The sequence below is a fragment of the Sciurus vulgaris genome (assembly GCF_902686455.1).
Source record: "Sciurus vulgaris genome assembly, chromosome: 1".
Classification (NCBI taxonomy): domain Eukaryota; kingdom Metazoa; phylum Chordata; class Mammalia; order Rodentia; family Sciuridae; genus Sciurus; species Sciurus vulgaris.
In genome coordinates this window covers 112,986,814-113,011,933 of record NC_136461.1, presented here as the reverse complement: position 1 = coordinate 113,011,933, position 25,120 = coordinate 112,986,814, and the positions used below count along the sequence as shown (strand labels likewise).

The window sequence follows — 25,120 nt, the reverse complement described above, 5'->3', positions numbered from 1 at the left end:
GAGCCAGCTATCCCACTCCTTGGCCTATACCCAAAGGACTTAAAATCAGCATACTACAGAGATACAGCCACATCAATGTTCATAGCTGCTCAATTCACAATAGCCAGACTGTGGAACCAACCTAGATGCCCTTCAATTGATGAGTGGATAAAGAAACTGTGGTATATATATATATATATATATATATACAATGGAATATTACTCAGCCATAAAAAATGATAAAATTATGGCATTTGCAGGGAAATGGATGAAATTGGAGAATATCATGCTAAGTGAGATAAGCCAATCTCAAAAAGCCAAAGGACGAATGATATCGCTAATAAGTGGAGGATGACACATAATGGGGGGGAGGGAAGGGTTAGTGTTAGGGTTAGAGTTAGGGTTAGGGAGGGGGGCAAGTATGAAGGAAGGAACTACTGTATAGAGGGTAAAGAGGGGTGGGGGGGAAGGGAAAAAATAACAGAATGAATCAAACAACATTACTCTGTAAATTTATGATTACACAAATGGTATGCCTTTGCGCCATGTACAAACAGAGAAACAACATGTATCCCATTTGTTTACAATTAAAAAAAAATTAAAAAAAAAAATGACTACGTTCCCTACAAAGGAAAAAAAACAAATGACAGTGAATTTCTTATCAGAAACCATGGAGAATAGAAAGAAGTAGTACAATATTTTTCAAGTGCTGAAAACAAAGAACCATCAACGCAGAATTCTATACCCAGAAAAAAATCTTCCAGGAATGAAGAGAAAATTAAGACATTATTGAACAAAGAAAAACTAAGAGAATTTGTCACAGTAGGCCTATTCTAAAAGAATGAATAAGAAAAGTTCTACAAATAGAAATGAAGCAATAAAAAGAAGTCCTGTAACACGAGGAAGGAAGAAAAAACAATTAGAAACAAATACGGTTAAGTCAGTAGGCTTTCCTTCTCTTGAGTTTTCTAAATTGACAATTGAAACAAAAATTATAATGCTATCTGATTTGGTTCTAAAAGTATGTAAAAAATATTTTTTTTAAATTACACAACAAATGGGAGAGGAAACAAGGAACTAGAGTGATAAGATTCCATACTTCATGTTTTCAAACTGGTAAAATAATGATAATGGTGGGCTCTAATAGGATATAGGGATGTCTGTTACATTCTATATTGTTTTACATTATATATGTATTGGTTGTTCTATAATCAAATGCAATGCCTAGAACAACCAACTAAAAATCTACACAAAGAGATACTCATAAACATTACAGATAGGGGGCAGGGGAGGTAGTTCAATAGTAGAGCACTTGCCTAGCATGTGTAAAGCTCTGGGTTCAGTCCCCAGTACTACAAAACCAAACCAAAACAAAACCATAGATAGGTCACCAAAAAAAAAGTTATAAAAAATTAGTTCACATAATCTTCAGGAAAGTAAGAAAAATAAAATAATAATAAAAAAACAATGAACGACAAAATCAGACAATAAAATGATAGACTTAAGGTCTAATATACCAATAAGTATATTAAGATTGGCAATGTGGACTAAAAAACATGACCCAACTATATCTTCTCTACAGGAAACTCACAAAAGGATGGGGAAAGTTATACCACGCAAACATTAATCAAAGTAAGACTAAAGGGCTATATTAATATCAGATAAAGCAGACTTTGAATCAAAGAAAATTACCAGAAACAGAGAAAGTCATTATATAATGATAGAAAAGTCATTCCAGGGGCTGGGGATATAGCTCAGTTGGTAGAGTGCTTGCCTCACAAGCATAAGGCCCTGGGTTCAATCCCCAGCACCGTGCCAAAAAAAAAAGAAAAAAGAAAGGTCTTTCCACCAAGAAGTCATAGCAATTCTGCCAGGCACCATGGCACATGCCTGAGTTGTAAGCAACTCAGGAGGCTGAGACAGGAGGATCACAAGTTTAATGATAGCACTCAGCAACTTAGTGAGACCCTGTCTCAAAATTTAAAAAAAGGACTGGGCAACATCATTCTAAATGGAGAAAAATTGAAAGCATTCTCTCTAAAAACTGGAACAAGGCAGGGATGCCCTCTTTCACCACTCGTATTCCACATAGTCCTTGAAACTAGCCACAACAATTAGACAAAAGAAAGAAATTAAAGGAATATGAATAGGATAATGAGCTCAAACTCCCTATTTGCTGACAACATGATCTATATTTAGAAGAACAAAAAAACTCTACCAGAAAACTTGTAGAACTCATAAATTCAGCAAATAAGCAGGATATAAAATTAACACCCATAAATCAGTTGCAGTCCTACCCACCAATGACAAATCAGCTGAAAGAGAAATCAGGAAAAAATAAAATAAACTATTTGGGAATCAATCTAACAAAAGAGGTGAAAGACCTCTACAATTAAAACTACAGAGCAGGAGGCAAGAATGGAGGAAGGAGGGACTGTACAGAGGGAAAAGGGGTGGGGGGGAGGAAAAAATAACAGAATGAATCAAACATTATTACCCTATGTGAATGTATGATTACGCAAATGGTACACTGTTACTCCATCTACAAACAGAAACAACATGTATCCCATTTGTTTACAATAAAAATAAATTTTAAAAAAATACAGAGCACTCAAGAAAGAAATTGAAGATCTCCCATGTTCTTTGATAGGCAGAATATTGTCAAAATGGCCATACTACCAAAAGCACTATACAGAGTTAATGCAATTCCTATTAAATTGTCAATGACATCCTTCATAGAAATAGGGAAAAGCAGTAATAAAATTCATTTGGAAAAATAAGAGACCCAGAATAACCAAAGAAAAGTGAAGCAGGAGGTATCATGATACCAGATCTTAAATTATACTACAGAGCTACAGTAACAAAAACGGCATGGTATTAGCATAAAAACAGACATGAAGACCAATGGAACAGAATAGAAAACACAGACAAACTTACATTAATATAGCTATCTCATACTAGACAAAGATGCCACTAACATACATTGAAGAAAAGATAGCCTCTTCAACAAGTGGTGCAGGGAAAACTGGAAATCCATATGTAGCAAAATGAAATTAAACCCCTCTCACCCTGTACAAAACTCAACTCACAGTGGATCAAGGACCTAGACATTGGACCACAGACCCTGCACTTACTAGAAGAAAAAATAGGTCCAATACTCCACCCTGTTGGCTTAGGAACCAACTTATTGAGTCAGTAAGCACTCCTAAACCACAAGAAAAATCAAGAATCAGTAAATGGAATGGTATCAAACTCAAAAACTTCTTCACATCAAAGGAAACAAGAACATGAAGAGAGAGCCTACAAAATGGAAGAAAATCTTTACTATCTGCACCTCAAAGCATTAATCTCCAGGATATACAAAGAACACCAAAATAACAAATAACCCACCAGGCACAGTGGTGCACACCTGTAATCCCAGCAGCTCAGGAAGCTGAGGCAAGGGGATCCCGAGTTCAAAGTCAGCCTCAGCAACTCAGTGAGACCCTCTCTGTAAATAAAATACAAATAAGGGCTGGGGATGTGGCTTAGTGGTTGAGTGCCCCTGAGTTCAATCCTCAGTACCAAAAATCAAATAACCCAATCAATAAATGGGCAAAGGAACTGAACAGGCACTTCACAGAAGAAGAAATACAATCAGTCAATAAATACATGAAAAAATGTTCACCATCTCTAACAATTAGGGAAATTAAAAATAAAACTACACTGAGACTTCATCTTACCCAGTCAGAATGGCAGTTATCGAGAACAGAAGTAAAAATAAATGTTGGCTAAGATGTGGGGGGAAAAGGTTCACTCATACATTGCTAGTGGGACTGCAAATTGGTACAACCAGTATGGAAAGCAGTATGAAGATTCCTTAGAAAACTTGGAATGGAACCACCCTTTGACCCAATTATCCCACTCCTCGATATATACCCAAAGGACTTAAAATCAGCATACTGTAGTGACTCTGACACATCAATGTTTATAGCAGTTCAATTTAAGAGGCCAAGCTACGGAACCAACCTAGGTGCCCTGCAACGGATGAATGGGTAAGAAAATGTGGTATATATACACAATGGAATATTACTCAGCTGTAAAGAAGATTGAAATTAGGCATTTGCTGGCAAATGGATGGAACTGGAGGATAACATGCTCAGTAAAATAAACCAGTCCCAAAAGACCAAAGGGCAAATATTCTCTCTGATATGTAGATGCTAACCCATAACAAGGAAGGGTAGGGAGGGGAAGAATAGAAATTTATTGGATAGACAAAAGGGAATGAAGGGAAGGGAGAGGGATAGGAGTAGGAAAGACAGTAGAATGAATGAGACATAACTTTCCTATCGTTATATATGAATACACAACTAATATAACTCCACATCATGTACAACCACAAGAATGGGCTCCTGGGTTGGGGATATAGCTCAGTTGGTAGAGTGCTTGCCTTCAATGCACAAGGCCCTGTGTTCAATCCCCAGAAACCCCCTCCCAAAAAAAGAATGGGCTCCTAATTAGAATAAGTTATATTTCATGTATGTACACTATATCAAACTCTACCAACATACAAACTCTACTGTTATGTATATCTAAAAAGAACAATCAAAAAATAAAAATTCAAAGAAAAAGAGATGGGAATGTGGCTCAGTGGTAAAGCACCCCTGGGTTAGATCCTCAGTACCAAAAAAAAAAAAAAAAAAGATATAGCAAAGCTAAATGTATAAGCACCAAACAAAAGAGCTGCAAAATTAATAGAAATACACAAAATCTCATTGGGAAATGTCAGCGTCCCTCTGAACAATTGATAGAACAACTAGACAGAAAATCAGCAAGGATACAGAACTCAACAGTACATTCAACCAACAGAACTTAATTACATTTGTAGAATACTCAACAACAGAATACACTTTTGTGTATGTGCTTCCACAGAATATATATCAAGACAGACTACAAAACTAATCTCAACAAATTAAAAAGGACTGAATCATAGAGTATATTCTCTGACCACCATGGAATCAAACTAAAAATTAATAATGGGAAGATAGGAGGAATATCTCCAACTACTTAGAAACCACATACCACATTTCTGGATGATACATAGGTCAAAGAAAAAGTTTCAAGGAAAAACTTTTAAAATACTTGGAAATTAATAAAAATGAAACAACATATTGAACTTTCTATTACATAACTAAAGCAGAACTGAGGGAAAATTATAGCACTAAATGTATACACCAGGAAAAAGAAAAAAATCTAAAATTAATAATCTAAATTTTCACTTCAAGAACCTAGAAAAGGGCTGGGGATATAGCTCAGTTGGTACAGTGACTGCCTCGCAAGTACAAGGCCCTAGGTTCAATCCCCAGCACCGGAAAAAAAAAAAAAAAAAAAAAAAAAAAAAGAACCTAGAAAAAAGGCAAAAATAAGCCCCAAGCAAACATGAACAAGGAAATAATAAAGATAAGAAAATGAAGTTTATAAAAAGAAAACAATAGATAAAATCAAAGAAACAGACCTTGTTCTTTTAGGGAAAAAAAATCAATAAAATTGACAAACCACTAGCAAAACTGACAAAAGAAAAAAAGTCACGAATTATCACATCAGAAATGAAATGTGCCATGCCATTAGAGACCCTGTAACCATCAAAAGGAAAGGAAATACTACGAACTCTATACACATAACTTGACAATTTATGGGCCAAATCCATAAAAGGCACAAACACCACATATAACCCAATATGAAATAGATAATTTGAATAGTAACTATTAAGAAAAATGAACTCATAGTTTAAAACTCCCTTCAGTCCCCCCCAAACATGAAATTTCCAGATCTAGATGATTTTGTAGGGTAGTTCAACCAAATGTTTAAAGAAATATTAACAACAGTGCTACATAATCTCTTCCACAAAATAGTGAGAGGAAAAATTCCTTTCATGAAACTGGTTACCCTAAAGAAAAGAAACTAGACAAAATAATACAAAAATGTACAGATCAATATTTTTCATAAATAAAGATGCAAAAATTATTTCTAAAGTATCACTAAATCCGGCATGGTGGTGCAAATCTGGGTAATGCCAGCAACTTGGAAGGATGAGGCAGGAGAATTGTAAGTGCAAGGCCAGCCTTAGCAACTTAGTGAGGCCCTCAGCAACTTAGAAGTCTTATAATAAAAAACGGAAAGGACTGGCTCAATGATAAATCACCCCTGGGTTCAATTACCAGTACCAAATAATAATAATAAGAGGAAGAAGTATCAGTAAATACATTAAAGCAGTGTATTAAAAGCAGTACACACTATAAACAAGTGGGATTTGTTCCAGGAATGCAGGGCTGTTTCAATTTTTAAAAATAAATCAATGTAAAACATCATATTAGTACTCTACAAAAAAAAAAAAATCACAAGATCATATCAGTTGATGTGGAAAAATCATGTGACAAAGTTCCATAGCAATTCATGATTTAAAAAACAAATCTCTCAGGAACATAGGAGTACAGGAAAACTTCCTCAGTTTGACAAAGAACATCCACAAAATGCCTTCAGTTAGCATACTTAATGGTGAAAGTCTGAATGGTTTTCCTCTAAGATCAGGAAAAGGGCAAGTATGTCTGCTCTCACCCGTCACTTTAAACAGAGTGCTGGCAGTTCTAGCCAGTGCAGTAAGGCAAGAAAGGGAAATAAAAGGTGAGTGAATCAGAAAACAAGAAATAAAACTGTTCCTATTTGCAAATAACATGATTGTCTATGTAGAAAATATCAAGAACTCTACAAAAAAAAAAACCCTAGAAACATACATACACACACACCTCATTCAAACACCAAAATTTAAAAGATAATACTGTTTACAATTGCTCATTTAAACTATCTAGGTTCTATGTAATGAAAACTATATGCAATGTAGATGAAAGAAATCAAGTTAAATAAACAGTGAGACATACTGTGCTCATGGAGCAATTCAACACTGTGTAGATGTCCATTTTCATGGTGTAAATATCTTACACTGCTGATTTCAAATAATCAATGTGACATTACTGAACATTTGGTAGAGATGAGAGTGTAGCTAATAACTGGATCTCACAGTACTACATAAGTTGACTCTAGCATACCACTGGGGCAGAAGGACATTATGGGGGATGATGTCCTTCTTATATATCCTGTGGTGATGGACACTGTACATTAATGTCCATCATGGATACTGACATGTATATATGCAACTCATCTGCAAAACTCATCAAAATCTTTATTTTAAATTGGTGAGTTTGGGGCTGGGGTTGTGGCTCAGCAGATCACTTGCCTAGCATGTGTGAGGCACTGTGTTTGATCCTCAGCACCTCATAAAAATAAATTTTAAAAAATTGTGTCCACCTACAACTAAAAACAAATTTAAATAAAAAATTGGTGAATTTGGCTCAGGGGCAAAAAGCAAAGCACTGTGGGGCTGGGGTTGTGGCTCAGTGGTAAAGTGCTTGCCTAGCATGTGTGAGGCACTGGGTTTGATTCTCAGCACCTCATATAAATAAATGAATAAAATAAATATCCATCAACAACTAGAAAATATATTTTAAAACAAGCAAAGCACTGGAAATTTTTATCACAGTAGTTGCCCTCAGCCTCTTAATCATACATCCTTGATTTCTTTTTATAGGTTGAACATATCCTTGTTGAGTGCCGTGTATCTTGTCCCCAAGGAAACCATTGTTCTGGTAATCATTTCCAGAGCTCCCTGATAGTCAGACCCTGGCTATCTCTCCAACCTTTCTGCTCAGGACAGTGATTCTGCCACTTTGATCCCAGTGGCTAAGCACCCACCACCGGTTTCAGTATCCTCTCCCCACTGCCATCAGTGAGCCCAGTCCTGCTGCGGTTCCCTAAGTCTGCCTGTACCAATAGAGTATGGCCATTTTTAAGCTTCTCAGTGGATGTGGTGCCCATCTTACTAGTACATTCTTTCATATATATGTATATATATGTTTATTTATTTATTTTTAAATTTTTTAAATTATGTTTTATTTTTTACAGATGCATTTTGATTCATTGTACACAAATGGGCTACATCATTTCGTTTCTATGGTTGTATACGATGTAGATTCATACCATTCGTGTACCAGTACATTTTTTATCACATCTGTAAATGGAGTGTGCTTTGGGCTCTAATGTAACATAATCATGCAGTGAGTTTCCTGACTTTACATAGCATATTCACTCTAGCATGCCCACTTTTTTTGAGCCTTTGATACCATCTTCCACTGTATGCCACAATAGTCCTGGCATTTAGACTTCATTTAATATGGCCATGACTTTCTCTAAACTTTCCAGAGCCAACCTATTAGAATGTTAACAACATCACCAAGAGTCCTTGTCAGAGTGTAAATCCTGAATACAGAAAAGTGCTTCTTTATCAGATATTATATCCCACTCTCCTTGATCCAACACCATCAGAATTCCCAACACCCCAAACATTCTTTCCCAGCTCCAACCGATACAAGCAGGCTAGGTCCTCTAGTACCTCTCAGATGGTTCCTTTCTTCTTTTAGGGGTCTTTTAGTTATGTTCTGATGGGACTTGATCCTGCTTATTGACTTGGAAGTCAGAAGAAGTGGGGTAGGTCTTGAAGAGAGTATGTGTTGTCTTGCAAGGCAGAGGCTTCTCCATCAACTTCAAGCCTTTAACAGGAAGAGGTGGGCACATTTGCAGGCTCAAACCTTAAAGGAAAATTTGAGGATTCCTGATTCAAAGCATCAACCCAAGTGCTTCCACTCTATTCCCAGGATCTCACTCCTTCCTAATAGAACACCAGAGTTCAGAATTCAAACTACTTTGATGCTCTGCTACTATTATAATTAAATCCTAGACTTTATTCTCGACTTTGTGGGTCCTCTACATGCAGGAGATCAAGTGGTAGAAGTTGTTATCATGGAACTTGGACTTTTTCATTATCTTTCTCCAGTGCACTGATTGCCTCCACCAAGAGCCATTGAGTTCCATCATCTTTATAAAACCTGAAATATTTTTCCCATTAATGCATTTCTTTCTACTAGGATCCCATCCCCACTCAGCACTAGTGAAAGTTGCTATAATTGCACTGACCAGGTATGCAGGGTTAGTCATGCTCTGCTTCCTGCCACTGCTGGGGTCCTTGTTGCCAGCTGGCCAGCAGGTGATTCCATTTTTAAAATCCCATTTTAGAATATGCTTCCTCAGCACTCTTGCCACAATGGTTGCCAGGTTGGGTTCCTTGGGAAATCCACTCTGAGTAAAAGACGTGGATTGGGTTGTGCTCTCAGGAGTAACAACTGTAAGAAAATCACAGGATTGGACAGGAGGAGTGCTGGGACTGCCATGGCCCTGCAGAGTTGTCCCCTCATCGAGGCAAGGGAATTAGACCTTTGTATGCCCACACTGACTAGTACATATTGGCGTCCAAGGCACTTTACCTGGAGGACATTTTCAGTTGAGGGCAATTTCTCGATGGGGCCTAGATGAGAACTGTGAACCACCAAAATTCCCAGCAGGCTTGGGGGTTATACAGGAATGAGTGCTTCAGTCCTAACAGGAAGTATCTGGATGGACATCATAACATCTACTCCAGAACCTTGTATTTTTTAAGAATTCTGTTTCTCAGGAGTGTGAAATGTCTAACTTTCTATCCTCTGACACTAATTTATCTACTACTACTACCAACTTCTTTCCTTCTCTTCACACTTTTGGAAGCTTGATAGGGGTCTCTTTATTCCTCCATCTTTATTTCATCACTATCTGATTCTCCACTCTGCACAGAGTTCTTAGATGCAGTTGCCAACGATGCTTCCTTTTTCTGTCACTCCAGAATGCAATGATATATATCAAATATTGAAAGCAGGATTGTTAGATAGTTTGATATCTGATATGATTACTGTATTCCCCAAGTTTTCAGGTTTGCTTATTGTTATATACACACATACACACACATACTGGGGATTGAACCCAGGGACATTTAACCACTGAGCCACATCCCCAGCCTCTTTTTGATTTTAGTTGTTATTGTTGTTTTTGTGGTGCTGGGGATTGAACCCAGGGCCTTGTGCACGTGAGGCAAGTACTTTACCAACTGAGCTATCTCTCCAGCCCCTTTATTTTTTATTTTGAGACAGGGGCTCACTAAGTTGCTTAGTTTCTCACTAAACTACTTGCTGAGGCTGGCTTTGAACTTGTGATCCTCCTGCCACAACTTCCCAGTCACTGGGATTGCAGGTGTACACTACTGCATCCAGCTTTGTCCTCACTTTTGATTTGCTCATTTTCTTTTCAACTTTTTTCTTTCTTGGTAACAGGGATTGAAACCAGAGGCACTTAACCACTGAGCCATGTCCCCAGCCCTTTTGTAAATTTTGAGACAGGGTCTTGCCAAGGCTGCCCTTGAACTTACCATCTTCTTGCCTCAGCCTCAAGAGCCACTGGAATTACAGGTGTGTGCCACCATGACCAGCTCAACTTCTTATTTAATTTTTTTTTTCATTTTCAGAGGTCTCAGTCCATGTTTAGCTAACTTCATTACTCTGGACTTGGGGTGAGGCAGAACACCATGGCAGAATGGTGTAGCAGAGGAGAGCTACTCAGCTCATGACCTCCACTACAGAACCTTTAAACATCCCCAGTACCAGAAAGAAACATCTGAGGTGCTCACTGAAGCAGCACTGCCCAGATATGAGGCCCTGAATTCTATAACTTCTGTATAAACTTTCCACTCCAGGAATCTGTAAATATGCGTATTTCTCACTCTTGGCCCTGTTTCCTCTTTGCTCCCCTTGCTGGCTCTTCCCACTCAGTCCTAGAGAACAAACATTCTCCAGGTGGTGTGCAATGCCCACGAGAGGGCAGTAGAGGCCAACCCAGTCAGATGCAGTGCCCTGCTTCCTAGCCACCGCCCTGCCTTCTCACCCTGAGAACACAGAACCAGGTGATCCTTCCTACAAACCCATGTGATAGCTACTGCTCCTATTTTGGGGACAAGACCCTGACATACATTGCTTAAGTCACTTGGTGGTAAAAGTTGGGCCTATCTGGAGCCCCCTGATAATCTCTGGGAGCTCTGGACTTCAGATCCAAGAAGTTCCTAACTTTTACAACCTAAAAGTTAAATAGATAGATGACAATATCAGATCACTGGATGCTCAAGCGTCTCCCCTTACAAGAGCCAACCCTTGACCCTGCTTCCCCTCAATGACTGCTCCTCCTTCATCTTCCTCTCTCAGCTGTGCTCCCAGAAAGCCATCCGCAGGGCAATATGCATCCACTTCTATATCCTCATTTTATAATTGCTACTGAGCCCACTGCACTCTTCCGCCTTCCCTACCAAAGCTATTTGTATTAATATCATCCATGACCCAAGTGTAAATTCAGTGGGAACCTTTTGGTCTAAAGTCATTCCCTCATTTCCCATGTTCCTACCTCCTTCCCTTCTGTATTAATGAAAGATCCCATCATCACGTGCCCAAACAAGAAAACTGGAAGTCATTCTAGAATCTCTACCTTCCTTATCACTAACCCCCATTCATATCACAAGTTCTGTCAATTCCTTCTAAGTATATCTAGACTACATCTCCTATTTTCACGCCACTGCATAGATCAAGACCTCGTCATGCAAATCTATCTTCCAACAGCCCATCTACCCATCTGTCTATCCATGCAGTCATTCAGCAAATACATGCTGACAGCTACAGATGCCAGACACTTGTGGGTGGCAGCCCACAACAGGACTGATGAGGCCTATTCACTGGAGTCCACATGCTTGGGGACACAGACAGTAAGAATAAAATAAACGAGATAATATGAGATACTGATAAGTCCTATGAAGAAAATGAAACAGGGTAGTGTGATGGAAAATGGCTGGGGGAAATATATTTTTTAAATAAAAGTTTTAAAGTGTCTGGGAGAGTGCTGGGGAAGTGGCTCAGTAGTAGAGAGCTTGCTTGGCATACATGAAGCCATGAGTTTGATCCCTAACCACAAAATAAATAAATATCATGTTAGGGAGGCTGCTTTAGTTTGATCCTAGGAGAGGACTCTCTGAGACAGTGACAAGCTTTGCTGTGGGGCACTGATGCTGTCTGAATACTCAGTTTCCCAGCCTCCTTTTCAGAGGAGCATGTGCACAATTCTGGCTAAAGAGAGATGTCAGTGAAGATCAACTGGAATGCCAGGGTGTGCTGGGGAGGCTGTCACTTCCTGAGAAGGAAGACACATCACTCACATAGACCCTTCCAGGTCCTGCTGCTCCTCCTCTGAGCCCTAGGGGAAGAAAGGAAACTCCAGAGATGTAGGCCCTGGACCAACATCAGCATCTGCCACCTCCATACACCCTGTGTGGGAAAAGCAAGCCCTGACCTGAGTGTTTAAGCCACTTCAGTGGAGTTTTCTCTTCCTCTCATCACAGGGTATGGCAACTTGGATCACTAGCCCTGTGAAGATCTGGGAAAGAAAATGAGACAGAGTTCAAAGGTTCTAAAGTGGGAACTTCACTGGCTTGTTTGAGGAAGAGAAAAGACCCATGTGGTTGAAGCATAGTGAGAATGGAGGAGAGTAAAGTCTGAAAGGTAGAGGGGGTCTTGCAAAGCTTTATGGCTGTGGAGAGCTAACTGGTTTTTATTTTAAGTTCATGGGAGGCCAGTGAAGGGTTCAAGGAAAGAAACAGTCTGACTTAGATTTCTTAAAAGACCCTAAAGACACTAGCACCAAGTTCATTGGATTAACAAAGGGGAATGAAGGGAAGGGAGAGAGAATGGGAATAGGAAAGATAGTAGAACGATTTGGACATAACTTTCCTGTGCTCATATATGAATACATGACCAATGAAACCACTTCATGTACAACCACAAGCATGGGATCCTAATTAGAATAAGTTATACTCCATGTATGTATAATACATCAAAATACCCTCTACTGTCATGTATCTAAAAAGAAAAAGGGGAAAAAAAAAAAAAAAAAAAAAGATATTAGCACCCAGGAGTGGTAGCGCACACCTGTAATCCCAGCAGCTCAGGAGATTGAGGCAGGAGGATTGCAAGTTCAAAGCCAATCTCAGCATCTTAGTGAGGCCCTAAGCAACTTGGCAAGACTCTGTCTCAAAAAATAAAAAGGGCTAAGGATGTGGTTCAGTGGTTAGGCACCCCTGACTTTAATCCCCGATATCCTCCCCCTACCCAAAAAAACACTAGCTACAACACAGAATGAGTTGGGGAGTGCAGTGGGGCACGTCTGCTTTGGGGCTGACCACTCCTAACCACCTCTTGCTCTGTACCCTGGTGTCTGTTGAACTTAGGGTGAGCCACATAACCCTGGTCTGGCCTAAGAGACAATGGTGGGAAGTCTTTCAAGAGAATTGGCCTGGCTCTATCCCCTTCTCCTGCCTGAAATGTAGAAATGACTCCTGGGAATGCAGGGACCTTCCTGCAACCAAAAGGTGAAAGTTTTAACTGGCAGAGTGAAAAACAGCAGGCCTGCTCTGGGTACTTGGTGACATTTCCAAAACTTTGAACCCTGCCTGCTACTGGACTTCTCATTAGGTGAGCAAAATAAATCCCTATTTGTTTAAGGCACTGTAAATTGGGTTTTCTGTTACTTGCAGCTAAATACATTCTCAACTGCTATAGTAGACAGGAAAGTCAGGAGGAGGGGTAAGAAGTCACTTCAGTCACTGAAGGGGTGTAGGTGTGAAGACAGTAGAGACTCAGACTGTTGAGACTGTCTCCCCATAGGTCCTTCCATTTCTGGTCTTAACTTCCTCTAATTTGTCTTCCACACGATCGCACTTCCCAAATGCACATCTCCTCTTGAGTTCCTTGGGAGTTAAAATTCCTGACTGGGTTAAAGGTCATATGTTTTCTCGCATATGTGGAAGGTAGAGAGGAAAAAGGAAAAGAAAGGTGGGGGACAGGGATCTCATGAAAATCAAAGGGAGATCAGTAGAGGAAAGGGACCAGAGGGTGGGAAGTGGAGAGTAACATTGGCCAAGTTGTATTGTTATATTGTATGCATGTACAAATGTATAACAACAAATTCCATCATTACGAACAAATATAATGCACCAATAAAAAATGTGGGAAAAAATTCCTGGCTGGCTCTCCATGGCCTACAAGATAAAAATCTAACCTCCTTTGCCTAGCACACAAGCACCCTCTGTGATTTGTCTCACCTCATCTGCCATCTCCTCCCATCCTTGCAATTTACACACTTCCCACCAGGCATGCCCCTAGTGAACACCTCCCACACAACAGGCACTGTTATCTGTTCATCTCTATTCCAAGCAACCCTAAAAGGTGGGTATTCCAAGTCTTATTTATAGGTGAGAACCCTAATGCTCAAGACAATTAAGTGACTTGGCCAAGGCCACACATCTAGCAAGTAGTGGGTCAGGATTTAAACTCTGGTTTGATTTTAAAACATTAAAATTCACCATTCTTACCAAGAAGTCTGAAGGTAGGTGATCACCCTGCTGTTCAAATATTCAGAGATGCCATCAGGGCCCCAGGATCTTCCAATCTTTCCTCTCAGTTTTAGAGGACTGGATTTCACTCATACTTGTCACTTCATGGTTTTAGGAGGGCTGCTCAGTTCTAGACATCACATCAGGTCCAAATCAAAAAGGGGAGCTACACCAGCTCAATCAGTTGCACGCCCCCTTTTTTTAAAAAAGCAAAAGCTTTCCTAAAAACCTACTGCCCAGTACCCTTCTACCTATAGTTCATGGACACACAGGTGCCCCTAGCTGCAAGGAAGGCTGGGAAATGAGAAAATGTCAGTATTAATGGTTGGCCTAGATCAAACGTGATCCATCAATGCTGCCCCAACAAATCTGAAGTTCTGTTAGCAAGGAAGAGGGTAATGAGGGTGACCAGGTAACAAAGAGGGTCTGTTCCCACCTCATACTTAGAAGAATGGGAGCAGCTGTGATACTCTGATCATTCCCCTTCCTCCTCAGGTCTGCCTGGAAAACCCTTTCTTGCACATCACATATCATTTTTTATAAGACTGCCCTCACTCCTCCAGTGAAACCTGATGCACACTACTTTGCCTTCTTCTATATTATTTCCTGATTCTATATATATAATTGTCATTATAGCAATTAATGCATTATAATGTGATTGCTTATTCCATTATGCATGCATTCATTCCATAAATGCTGAGCACTTGCTCTTTGCCAGACACTACTGGGAACCAGGAATTCAGCAGTGAACAAGTTAAATCTTTAGGTTTGGTTCTTGCCCTAATAAAGCTTTTAGTCTAATAGGTGAACTTTTCAGACAGATAAAGTCATGGTAGGAAGAAACTCATCTCCCCAGACCATAAACAACCATACAGCAGGACAGTCCATGTCTCACCCCCAGGACCTAGCACAGTATCTCACACAAAATAGAACCACTATGACCATACGTTAAATTTATTCTTTTCTCAGGAAGGCTTTGAATTCTTCATTTTTTCCTTCCTTTCTTTTTTTCGACTAGGGATTTTACTCAGGGGCACTGTACCACTGAGCTCCATCAATTTTTAATTTTTTAATTTTTAATTTTTGAGATAGGGTCTTGCTAAATTGCCCAGGCTATCCTTGAACTTGTGATCCTCCTGCCTCAGTCTCCCAAGTAGGTGAGATTACAGGCCTGTCCCCCATGCCTGGCTGAAATATATTTTAAATGTATATATTTTAAGAGAAATACAGTCCTTGCTTCTATCAGGAAACCCCCACAGAATGAGCCATGCTACTCCCGGTGTTGAACTGTGACTCAAGCACCTTGAAAATCACCATTCCCTTCGCCCAGCATTGCAGGTCTCTTCTTCCAGTAAAGGGTCCAAGAGCACCTAACATGACACTTCACATCAGAGGACATATGTTTACGTGGATGTCGATGTGTGTTTTTACTGAAGGCTTTATTAGATTTTCTAAACAAGGACATCTCATTGTCAGTGCTAGAGCTGCTGAGTGTGGTTCTGAAAGCACTTAACTCCTCAGGCACCTATCCCATAGCTTATTATGTGACGTTTTAATAGTTCCTTAAATACCCTGTTTTGCCCCTTCTGCAGGTACAGCAGCTGGGAATAAGGCAGGCAGACACAAGAGAAATAAAAATAACAACCACTGCTTTGGTCTGTGCTTCTGTTGCCATGGTGATGTTGACAGGTGACACACAGAGGTGAGAGGTTCTTTCTATAGTGCAGCCAGTGGACAGTGGAGGCCAGAGAGGGAAGACATAAACATAGAAGACCCCAAGCCTCCTAGGTTTCATGAGCCTTCCAGACTTTATGAGGCCATCTGGTCCATTCCCCTGCCTCTTAGCCAAAGTTCAAATGGATGGGCAGCTTATTCTTCAGAATCCTTAAGAACAAATTTCACCACCTTCTAAGTCACCTGTTAGGTTCCTATTTCGCAATATTCATGACCCTGAGTGGGTTTCAATGTCTAATCTCATTTTCTCTCGATGTCGTTCCAGCCCAATTCCTCCTCCTATTGCTTCTATGGAAATAAAAGTTAATCATCACCTACACTCTGGAGTCACCAGAAGACACTTAAATGTGGACTCACTTGTTTCTGTCCCACCACAGCCCACTGTGGTCCTCTCAGGGTGTCCACCCCTGTTCTTTGCTCTGGTGTTGGCTCTGGGACTAAGTGGCTAGAGTGGGAACAGCCCCTGCCACAGCAAGAAGCCCCTGACCACCAGAAATGAGAAAGAGGCCTAATGCCTAACAGGGCAGGGCGGGGCAGGGCAGCCCTGCCAAGCAGGATGTTGTCCTCCTTCCCAGTGAAGCCAAGCAGACAGAACAGGAAGGTCTGGTTTTAATGAGAATGTTTAAAAGCCTTTGCGACAGCAGACAAAGCCCAAGGCAGCTTGGAAACCCACGCTGATGGCAACTAGGCTCTCATGCTTCAAGTAGACCCTGCAAAACAGAAATGGTTCTGCTAGATTAAGAGTGTGGCATTTTCCCACCTCACTTTAAAAACAAAGAAACAAACCAAAATTGTTTAAAATTGTTTCAGGAATTATCTTGCTTAAAAACTGTTGGCTCACATCAATATTCATAGCTGCTCAATTCACAATAGCCAGACTGTGGAACCAACCTAGATGTCCTTCAATTGATGAATGGATAAAGAATATATATATATATATACACACACACAATGGAATATTACTCAGCTATAAAGAATAATAAAATTATGGCATTTGCAGGCAAATGGATGAAATTGGAGTATATCATGCTAAGTGAGATAAGCCAATCTCAAAAATCCAAAAGATGAATGATCTCGCTGATAAGCGGATGATGACACATGATGGGGGGTGGGGGGGGCAAGAATGGAGGAAGGAGGGACTGTATAGAGGGAAAAGAGGAGTGGGAGGGGTGGGGAGGAAAAAATAACAGAATGAATCAAACATCATCACCCTATGTAAATGTATGATTACGCAAATGGTACGCTGTTACTCCATGTACAAACAGAAACAACATGTATCCCATTTGTTTACAATAAAAATAAATTAAAAAATAAACTGTTGGCTCTGGGATTGGGGCCAGGGAAAATAGAGGTACTATGGATTAAGACAGCGGGGAGTGAAGGGAGGAGAGGGAGCATGGGGGTAGGAAGAATGCTTGAATGAATGGGACATCACGACCCTATGTGCATGTATGACTACACGACCTGTGTGATTCTACATTATGTCCAACAGAAGAATGAGAAGTTATACTCCACTTATGTATGATGTGTCAAAATGCATTCTACTGTCATGTATAACTAATTTATACAGAAAAAAATTTTTTTTAAAAACTATAAACTGTGTTGGCCTTAATGGATTAGGGGAAGTAGAAAGCAGCCAATCCAAGGAGCTCCCAGGGAACTGCTTCTATTACTAAATCCCCCACCCACCTCACAACCAAGGTCACAGGGAAAGGTCACCCGCAGGAGCACCATGAGTTGGTGCTAACAGCCTCCTCCCCATTTCCACCACTCTCTCCACCCCTGAACTACTCACACTTCCATTCTCTTAATCCACTTTACTAAGTAGGAAGAGCCCCGTCACTGACATGTTGGAGCAACCCTAGCCTCTCTTCACAGTCCCTGACTCCCCAAAACAGTGTCAGGAAAATGAAACACTTGCACTGAGATTCTCTTTGGTTTCTTCGGTTGATTTCTTTCACACCCTGGACCAATAAGCCACTGCTTCTTTTCACAAGAGTGAAGCCGCCTCCATGTGTGAGGTTAACACCCACCCCAAGGCTGGATCCTGTCTAGTCTCTCCCAACAGCTGAGCATCGTGATTTTACTAATTAAGCCGCTTTCTTGTCTTCAATTAGCTGCATGTGAATCCTGTTGGGAAGTCTTGGATCTGTGAAATAGTCTGGGATAAAAATCAAAAAGAAGAAATCATCTCAGGGAAAAAAATGGGAGGGAGACAGCTTTCTCTCCTAAAAGCTAGGATGGCAGGGTCTTAGCCACTACTGGTGGCCTGCTTTACAACATAATGTGAGCAGTCACAGTGGATCCTCATGATCATTGCCCTTGCCAGAGCAGTTAAGTGTGCTAGCGCAATTGGTCATGGGTAGGGCTGACACAAAGTGGCTCCTGCTCCTGCCACACCATGCTGTTTGTCGTTGCTTGCTGACGCACAAGGAGCCATCATCAGAGGGCTCAGGGATTCTCTGGGTTTTCTGCTCCCAGCCCATCTTGGGGCCCAAATAAATGCCAAGTATTATTCTTGTCTCCACTCAGCTTGCCAGCTCCTGTCTCTGAAATATACGCCTTCTCTGAGAATACCCTCTCAGAGAAGAGCCAGGCTCCGCAGGATGACGACAGAAAAGGGTTTTTATACACCCGGCAGAATGTGAGTCAGAGGCAGCATCTGCTGTGGCAGCAAAGGCGTACTTAGATTCAGTTAGAAACAGTTGGAGGACACAACCAACTCCCAGGGTTAACTGCACCCAAGAAACAGTCCCTCTAAACACTGTTGACCTTAAGCCATCTTGCAGCCAAGTCCATTAGAATCACCTGGGGAGTCTTTAAAACTATGGATGCTGGGCCCTACCCCAGACTAATTAAATAAAAATCTCTAGGGGTGGGGCCTGAACATTGGTATTTTTTTAAAAAGCTCCCCAGGTGATTGTAATGCATAGCCGGGGTCAGAACTGCTTTACGATTCCCAGGGAAAGGGCTGCCCATACGTTCCTTTGGGAATCTAAAAATTCTGAACAGTCCTCACCAAGAGGAAGTTCTGCCTCATTTCTCATCTGGCCTCATTTTGAGGAAATGACAGTAAAGTTAGAAGCCTTCTGAAAAAAGCTCCCTTGAGGGACCATCAGGTGGACGACCCCAGACTCTACAGAGAGAATCCTGGGCCTATCCAAGTCTAAATTCTCAGTCATATTCCTTGCACAAGCTTTATGACATACACACCCCCAAAATGATGCTGCCCTACTCACCTGCAGCAAATTCCAGGATATTGTCTGGTCTTTTCAAAAACATTTCTCTGGAAAACATTACGGGGTAGAGAAGGAGATAACACAGGCTTTAAGGCAGGCTGTGACCACTGCTTCAGGTCCCAGGCTTTCTCATAGATTAATGTGAGACATACCCATTCCAGAAGTCAATAAACAGGGGACCACAGATAAGGACCCTTTTGTTTGTGATTTTTCTTCAACTCAGAATCTAAGGCAAGGAGTAAAACATCCCAAGTGGGAACTTTGGCTATCGCGCCTTTCACAGAAGAGCTGCCATTCATTCAACATTTTCACATCAGTGCCAAGCCCAGGACAGAAAGCAAACTTAAGAGCATGCCACGGGATCCTCAAGGGACTCCAGTGTGATGGGACAGATATGCACCCCCACAATGTTCTGAGGAAGTTTAACCATGAATTCCCATGGGGGAGCAGGGAGGAATACAGTAAGTCCAGCTGAGATGGTCTTCAGTTGGTCATTGGTCCTACAGTACACCTTAAAACCCCAAGTCCCAGGGCTACCCGGAAGCTGAAAATATCTTACGTCTCAGAGTTTCATGGTTTGTAAAATATGCTCACAAATAATAACCAGCTGAGGTGGCAATTTTTACGTCCCCATTTTACATACAAAAACCACCAAGGCTTAATCATTTACTCAAGTTCATAAAGATCATAAATAAAGGAGAGAGAGCCCAGGACTTGTGACTCTAAGGTCAGAGCTCTCTACAATAACCCTTGGCCATGGGCTATCCTGGCCCATCAGTTCTGTTTTGTTTTTTTTTTGGTTTTTTTTTTTTTTTTTTTTTTTTTTTTTTTCGATACTAGAGATTGAACCCAGGGCCTTGTGCTTGTTAGGCAGCACTCTACCAACTGAGCTATATCCCCAAGCCCTGGCCCATCAGTTCTGTCTCATCAGCCCCACTTCCAATTGTTCTCTTAGGCATAGGCCTCCCCTGCCCAGGAGGCCCCTAGTTTCAATACCCAAGCTTTAGTACTTTTTTCTTCCCTTCTCCATCAATTCAGTTTGATAATTATTGAGCACAAATTATGTGTAAGTAACTGCACAAGGTATGAGGGATTGATTCTTTTCAAAAAAGATAATATAGCCCTACCTCAAAGAACTTACAGGCAAGTAAAAGGGAAGTTCTCAAATGTCCAAAAGGCCAAGTAATCTCCTGTGAGTGCTAACAGAGGAGTATGAAATAGTGTTCTGGGAGATCAGAGTTGAGAAGGTGACTGAGGGGGAACCCCAAAAATCTTCACAGAGCAGTCAGCATTCAAGAGGACCCTGAGGTAAACATGGAATTTCAGTAGGCAGGACAAGGGCTGAGGGACAAGAACATTCCAGATCCAGGCAAAGAGTAAGAACTAAGGTTGGAAATGTGAACTGTCCATGTCCCATAGACTGACTTCCCTTAGGGTAGTGACTGAGTTGTATCCACCTTTGTATCCCCAGGGCCTAGGACAGCACTCAAGGGATGTCTACCTGGGCTCCATAAGATCAGAGAATAACCAGAGAAGTTCAGTCTGGTTGGAGGAAGAGGCATGTACAGGAAGCAGGAAGAAATGAAGGAAGCTCTGTTACAGAGGGCCTTGAATGCTGAAAGGGACCTTTATATTCAATTCCAGAGACAGTGGGAGGGACAGGCACAGTGACCCACATCAGTAATCCCAGAGACTACAAAGGCCAAGGTAGGAGGATCACAAGTTCAAGGTCAGCCTCAGCAACTTAGCAAGACCTTCAGCAGTTACATGAGACCCTCTCTCAAAAATAAATAAGGACCTGGGATGTAGCTCAATGGTAAAGTGCCCCAATTCAATCCCCAATACCATAAATAAATAAGTTAATTAAAGACAGTGGGAACGCTGGGAATATAGAGGCTCTGGGTTCAATTTCCAGCATCACAAAACAGAAAAAAGACAAGGGAATAGATAAATAGCATGTGGTATAGTCCATATAATCACAAAGTAAGAATGGAGGATCTTCTAGATACTGAGCAAAAGAAAGCAGGCACAAAAGAACACATATTATAGAATTCCATTTATGTAAAATTCAAAAAGGCAAAACCAATCTGTGCTATTAGAAGTCAGCCACTATAATCCCAGTGGCTCAGGAGGCTGAGGCAGGAGGATCTCAAGTTGAAAGCCAGCCTCAGCAACTGAGTAAAGCCCTAAGCAACTACACAAGACCTGTCTCAAAATAAAAAATATAAAAAGGGACTGGGGATGTGGCTCAGTGGTTAAGTATCCCTGCATTAAATCCCTCATACCAAAAAAAAAAAAAAAAAAAAAAAGAATACTGGTTATCATTTGGGGGTGATGTCTAGAAGGGACCACAGAAGGTCTGAGGTGCTGCTAACATTTCATTTCTTCGTCTGGGCACTAGTACCGTGTCTGTGGGCAAGTGCATCCAGCTTATAATATGTCACTTCTCTGTATACTTTGATAAAATGTTTGAAAACAACAAAAAAGGTAATGCGAGTCACTGAAGATTTTTTCAGCCAAGGAATAATATGACTAGTACTACAACTTGGGAAGTTTCATCTGCTCGGATATTTACAAAAACATCTAATAAAGCCTTTCTACAATTTCACACATGGCTATCATATCTCTGGCCCTAAACCTTTAGTTTCTGGATGCCTAAAATAAGTTTGATCTTAACTCTTTTCATTATTCCGATCCAAAATTGAAGGTATTAAGGGTTCTGTACACCATATTTCTGTTATAGACTGGAGAGGTGTGGCTGAATGACCATGGACCACTAGATTCCAGAAAATCCAAGTGGCAAGTTCATTTTCCAACAAAAATGGTTCAGACCTTCTCATGGCTTAGAGCAAGTAGAGAGCAGAGACCTCCAAGACAGGCAGAGACAGCAAGCTGCTCAAGGACTGCTCTCTCTTCTTCTTTTCCTCTTCTCACAAGAAAGACCATATGAAGAATCAAGTACAGATCCAGGGCTGATTCTGGCTCACCCTGGTATCAATAAAAGGAAATAATAGGTACACCAAAAAAAAAAAGCAAACCCTGGAACTTCTAACATTACCCTCTTTCACCCTAAAAAGGGCCAGGAGGAGTTTATGCAGGGGAGCTTTAGGGACAGTAAAAGGAAAAGCCTAGTGGCCTACCTGGCCTTGGGAGGTGGGTGGTAAGGAAGGAATGGGAAGGTGCCCAGGGCTGTCCCAACAGCACCCAGGCCCAGACACCAGGCCTCCTCCTGGAAACCGTTCTGTAGAGAAGCAGGGCCATCCCCAACATGTGACTGAAACAACAACCCCCTCTTCATTCCCCACCTCCAAGTGTTCTAACCCTGTTGTTTGTGAACAATACAAATGGTGATTTAATTCAGGCTTTTAACATTTATACCCAATCTCCCTGCTGGAACTATTCCTAACTTGGATTGCACACTCCCCAGGATAAGGAACCATGTCATTCTTTGTTCCCTTAAGAGGAAAAAATGCAAAAAGGGATGGGCTGATCCCCAGGTCTGATACTGACAGGTGACTTCTAAACCAACTTTTTCCCCTGATGCTTCCCCTGCTGTGCTGAGGCTACTGCTGGGAGAACTAGTGAGATCCAAGAAAACAAAGAGTCCTCCAGGTCTCTGTGTGTGTGTGTGTGTATGAGAGAGAGAGAGAGAGAGAGAGAGAGAAAGACTCAGTCTCAGAGCCTCACATATGCTAGGTAAATGCTCTACCGCTGAGCTACACCCCAGCTCTGAGGCCCACTGAGCAGCCCCTTGGCTGTAAGCAGGGGTCACCTGTGGACCTGTGTTTACAGCACAATACAGTGGAAGAAACAGGGGTTTGAATCCTACATCAGTAACTTGAGGAGGGTACTTTACTTCTCTGAGCTTAAAACTGTCTCACCTGTAAAATAGAAATAAGTTATTTTTTGTAGCATGGCTGGTAGGATCAGCAAAACTATACAAAGATGCCACACACTGTGTGGGCACTGGAAACACACACACACTGCTCCTACAGCTTGGAGCTCTGGACCAGAAACAGAAGATTGACAATGCAATTACAATAGAGTGTGATGACTGCTGATGTAGTGAAACAACACAGTGCCTGGAAGTGGAAGCCATTATTATTTAAACCTTGCCGATTTGTCTTCAACCAAACCATATTTGAGATAGTGTTGTCTGTTGTTTTCATCCTGATTGCTGCTCCATGAAATTTTTTTTTTCTTGCTTCAGTTTTTGTCTTTCATTGCATTAGATTTTTCCATTCAAGCAATGCCAAGCAGAAATGTTGTGCAGGGGAAGGATACACTGGAAAATGGTCTTCTTTTGCCTAAGAAATTAGTGGCTTCCAACTTTTAGGGTTTTTCTACAACAATGTCCTCAGGTAGGGAAGGGCCAGATATGTGGCTTTTTTCTTTCTTTCTTTTTTTTTTTTTTTTTTTTTAAGTTCTACTAGTAATCTTGTTCAGTTCTTTTGTTGAGAATAGTGTTTATACCCAATGGCTGCCTGTTGGGTTTCTCAGTGCCAGATTCCCTCTTTCGAGTGTCATGAGGCATATATTTATCTTTACAGTTGATGAATTTTAATATTTTTAAGAATTTAGAGATAACTGGAGGAAAACTCTAAGAAATCACAAGAAAACCCTTGATGTGACAAATTCCAGAGTTAGAAAAAAATTCAATCTTAGGTTATTTTCTGACTTTTAAGAAATTAGAAGCAATAGGGAATGTTTCAAGAAAGAAGAGGTCATTCATATTCATCTATCCCCAGTAAAATTTGGTGGAAGTTTTCCACTAGATGCTCAAGGCCCATCTGGAAAACCACCTACCTGAAGAAGCCACTTAGGAGCAACTCCACTTCTTTGTGTGTCCTTAGGTACTTTTCGTTAGCAATCCGTGTCTGGATCTGAGGGCAAGAGCAAAGAGTCTGTTCCATCAAACAGAACCTGGGTTTAACCCTAGAGGTGTGAAAGGCTGGGGAAACAACGTGGACAATTAACCCAGCTCTTTTCCTGGGGTGCTTGAAAGCTTAAGTCTTCTGTGGATTTGGTAACTCCATGCGGCTTCCTGCTCAGGTTAGAGGCCTTAACTGAGATAGGATCCCGTGGGTTAAGTTCTTGTTTGCATCTAACCTGATGTTTCTAGCTGTAACTTCGACCCATTTCCCTGGCGGGATCCCAGCATTAGTTCTTGCATTTTCAGACGCTGGTCGGACTCGGTTCAGAGATCCAGAAGAACAGAGATCCGCCGGCAGGGTGGGGGCACTTCCTGGGCCCTCCGCCCCTTTATCTAGGACAGGCCCCGGCTCTCCTTCTCTCCTCCCTGTCTGGGGTCCCTGTCCTGGAGCTACAATTTGATGGATGTGGGCGTGGGGTCGCGGCTGCACTCACCTTGAAGTTTCGCAGCTGCTCCAGCTGCGCGGGGCTCAGCGCCCCAGGGTCCGGCCCCAGCAGCCCGCCCCGCAGCGTCGCCATCTTGGGGCGGTCGTCCAGGCGACGGGTCGCGACTGTGTGGCTCCGCCTCCGCCCCGCCCCAAGTCCCGCCTTCTCCAGAGGGGGAAGGGTCTGAGGGAAGCTCTGTGGGCTTTCTCTCTGCCACTGAGGAGTGAACTTAGGAGGGTGCCCCAGATTTGGGGACTGGTTTTTGAATTCCATTGCATACGAAATGAGCCTTCCTTCTTGCCCCCACCCAAGCTTAAATACTATTTTTTCTAGTTCTAGAGCAAAACAGGAATAAGGGTTCCTAAGGCAGGGT

General features: G+C 41.4%; 2 protein-coding genes across 6 annotated transcripts in view; one reads left to right on the top strand and one right to left on the bottom strand.

Annotated features, from left to right (window-relative positions):
• The window catches only part of MRPL9 (mitochondrial ribosomal protein L9), a 34,745-nt gene extending 18,144 nt beyond the window's left edge, over positions 1-16,601 (top strand). The window contains exons 7-8 of one of the 4 annotated variants that reach the window (XR_013766463.1): positions 13,253-13,496; positions 16,009-16,103. Coding sequence is in view for 3 of the 4 variants with exons in the window: in XM_079155400.1 (XP_079011526.1) it covers positions 16,009-16,118; positions 16,416-16,599 (294 nt within the window). In the remaining variant the exon portion in view is untranslated. Of the gene's footprint in view, positions 1-10,456; positions 10,496-13,252; positions 14,483-16,008; positions 16,119-16,415 lie in introns of those variants that run through there. The other 3 variants (XM_079155400.1, XM_079155402.1, XM_079155403.1) reach the window with 3 other exon arrangements.
• A 140-nt stretch (positions 16,602-16,741) lies between these two features.
• On the bottom strand, positions 16,742-24,863 carry RIIAD1 (regulatory subunit of type II PKA R-subunit domain containing 1). 2 transcript variants are annotated; one of them, XM_079155936.1, is made up of 5 exons: positions 24,757-24,863; positions 24,196-24,272; positions 19,390-19,436; positions 18,184-18,311; positions 16,742-16,860 (listed from the first exon to the last, which is right to left on the bottom strand). In XM_079155936.1, the coding sequence occupies exons 1-4, from the start codon at positions 24,838-24,840 to the stop codon at positions 18,241-18,243; spliced, it is 279 nt and encodes a 92-aa protein (XP_079012062.1). In that variant the 5' UTR covers positions 24,841-24,863; the 3' UTR covers positions 16,742-16,860; positions 18,184-18,240. The 2 variants fall into 2 exon arrangements, with proteins under 2 accessions (XP_079012062.1, XP_079012063.1); XM_079155937.1 differs by lacking the exons at positions 16,742-16,860; positions 18,184-18,311; positions 19,390-19,436 and adding an exon at positions 20,300-20,692.
• Between the last annotated feature and the right edge of the window lie 257 nt (positions 24,864-25,120).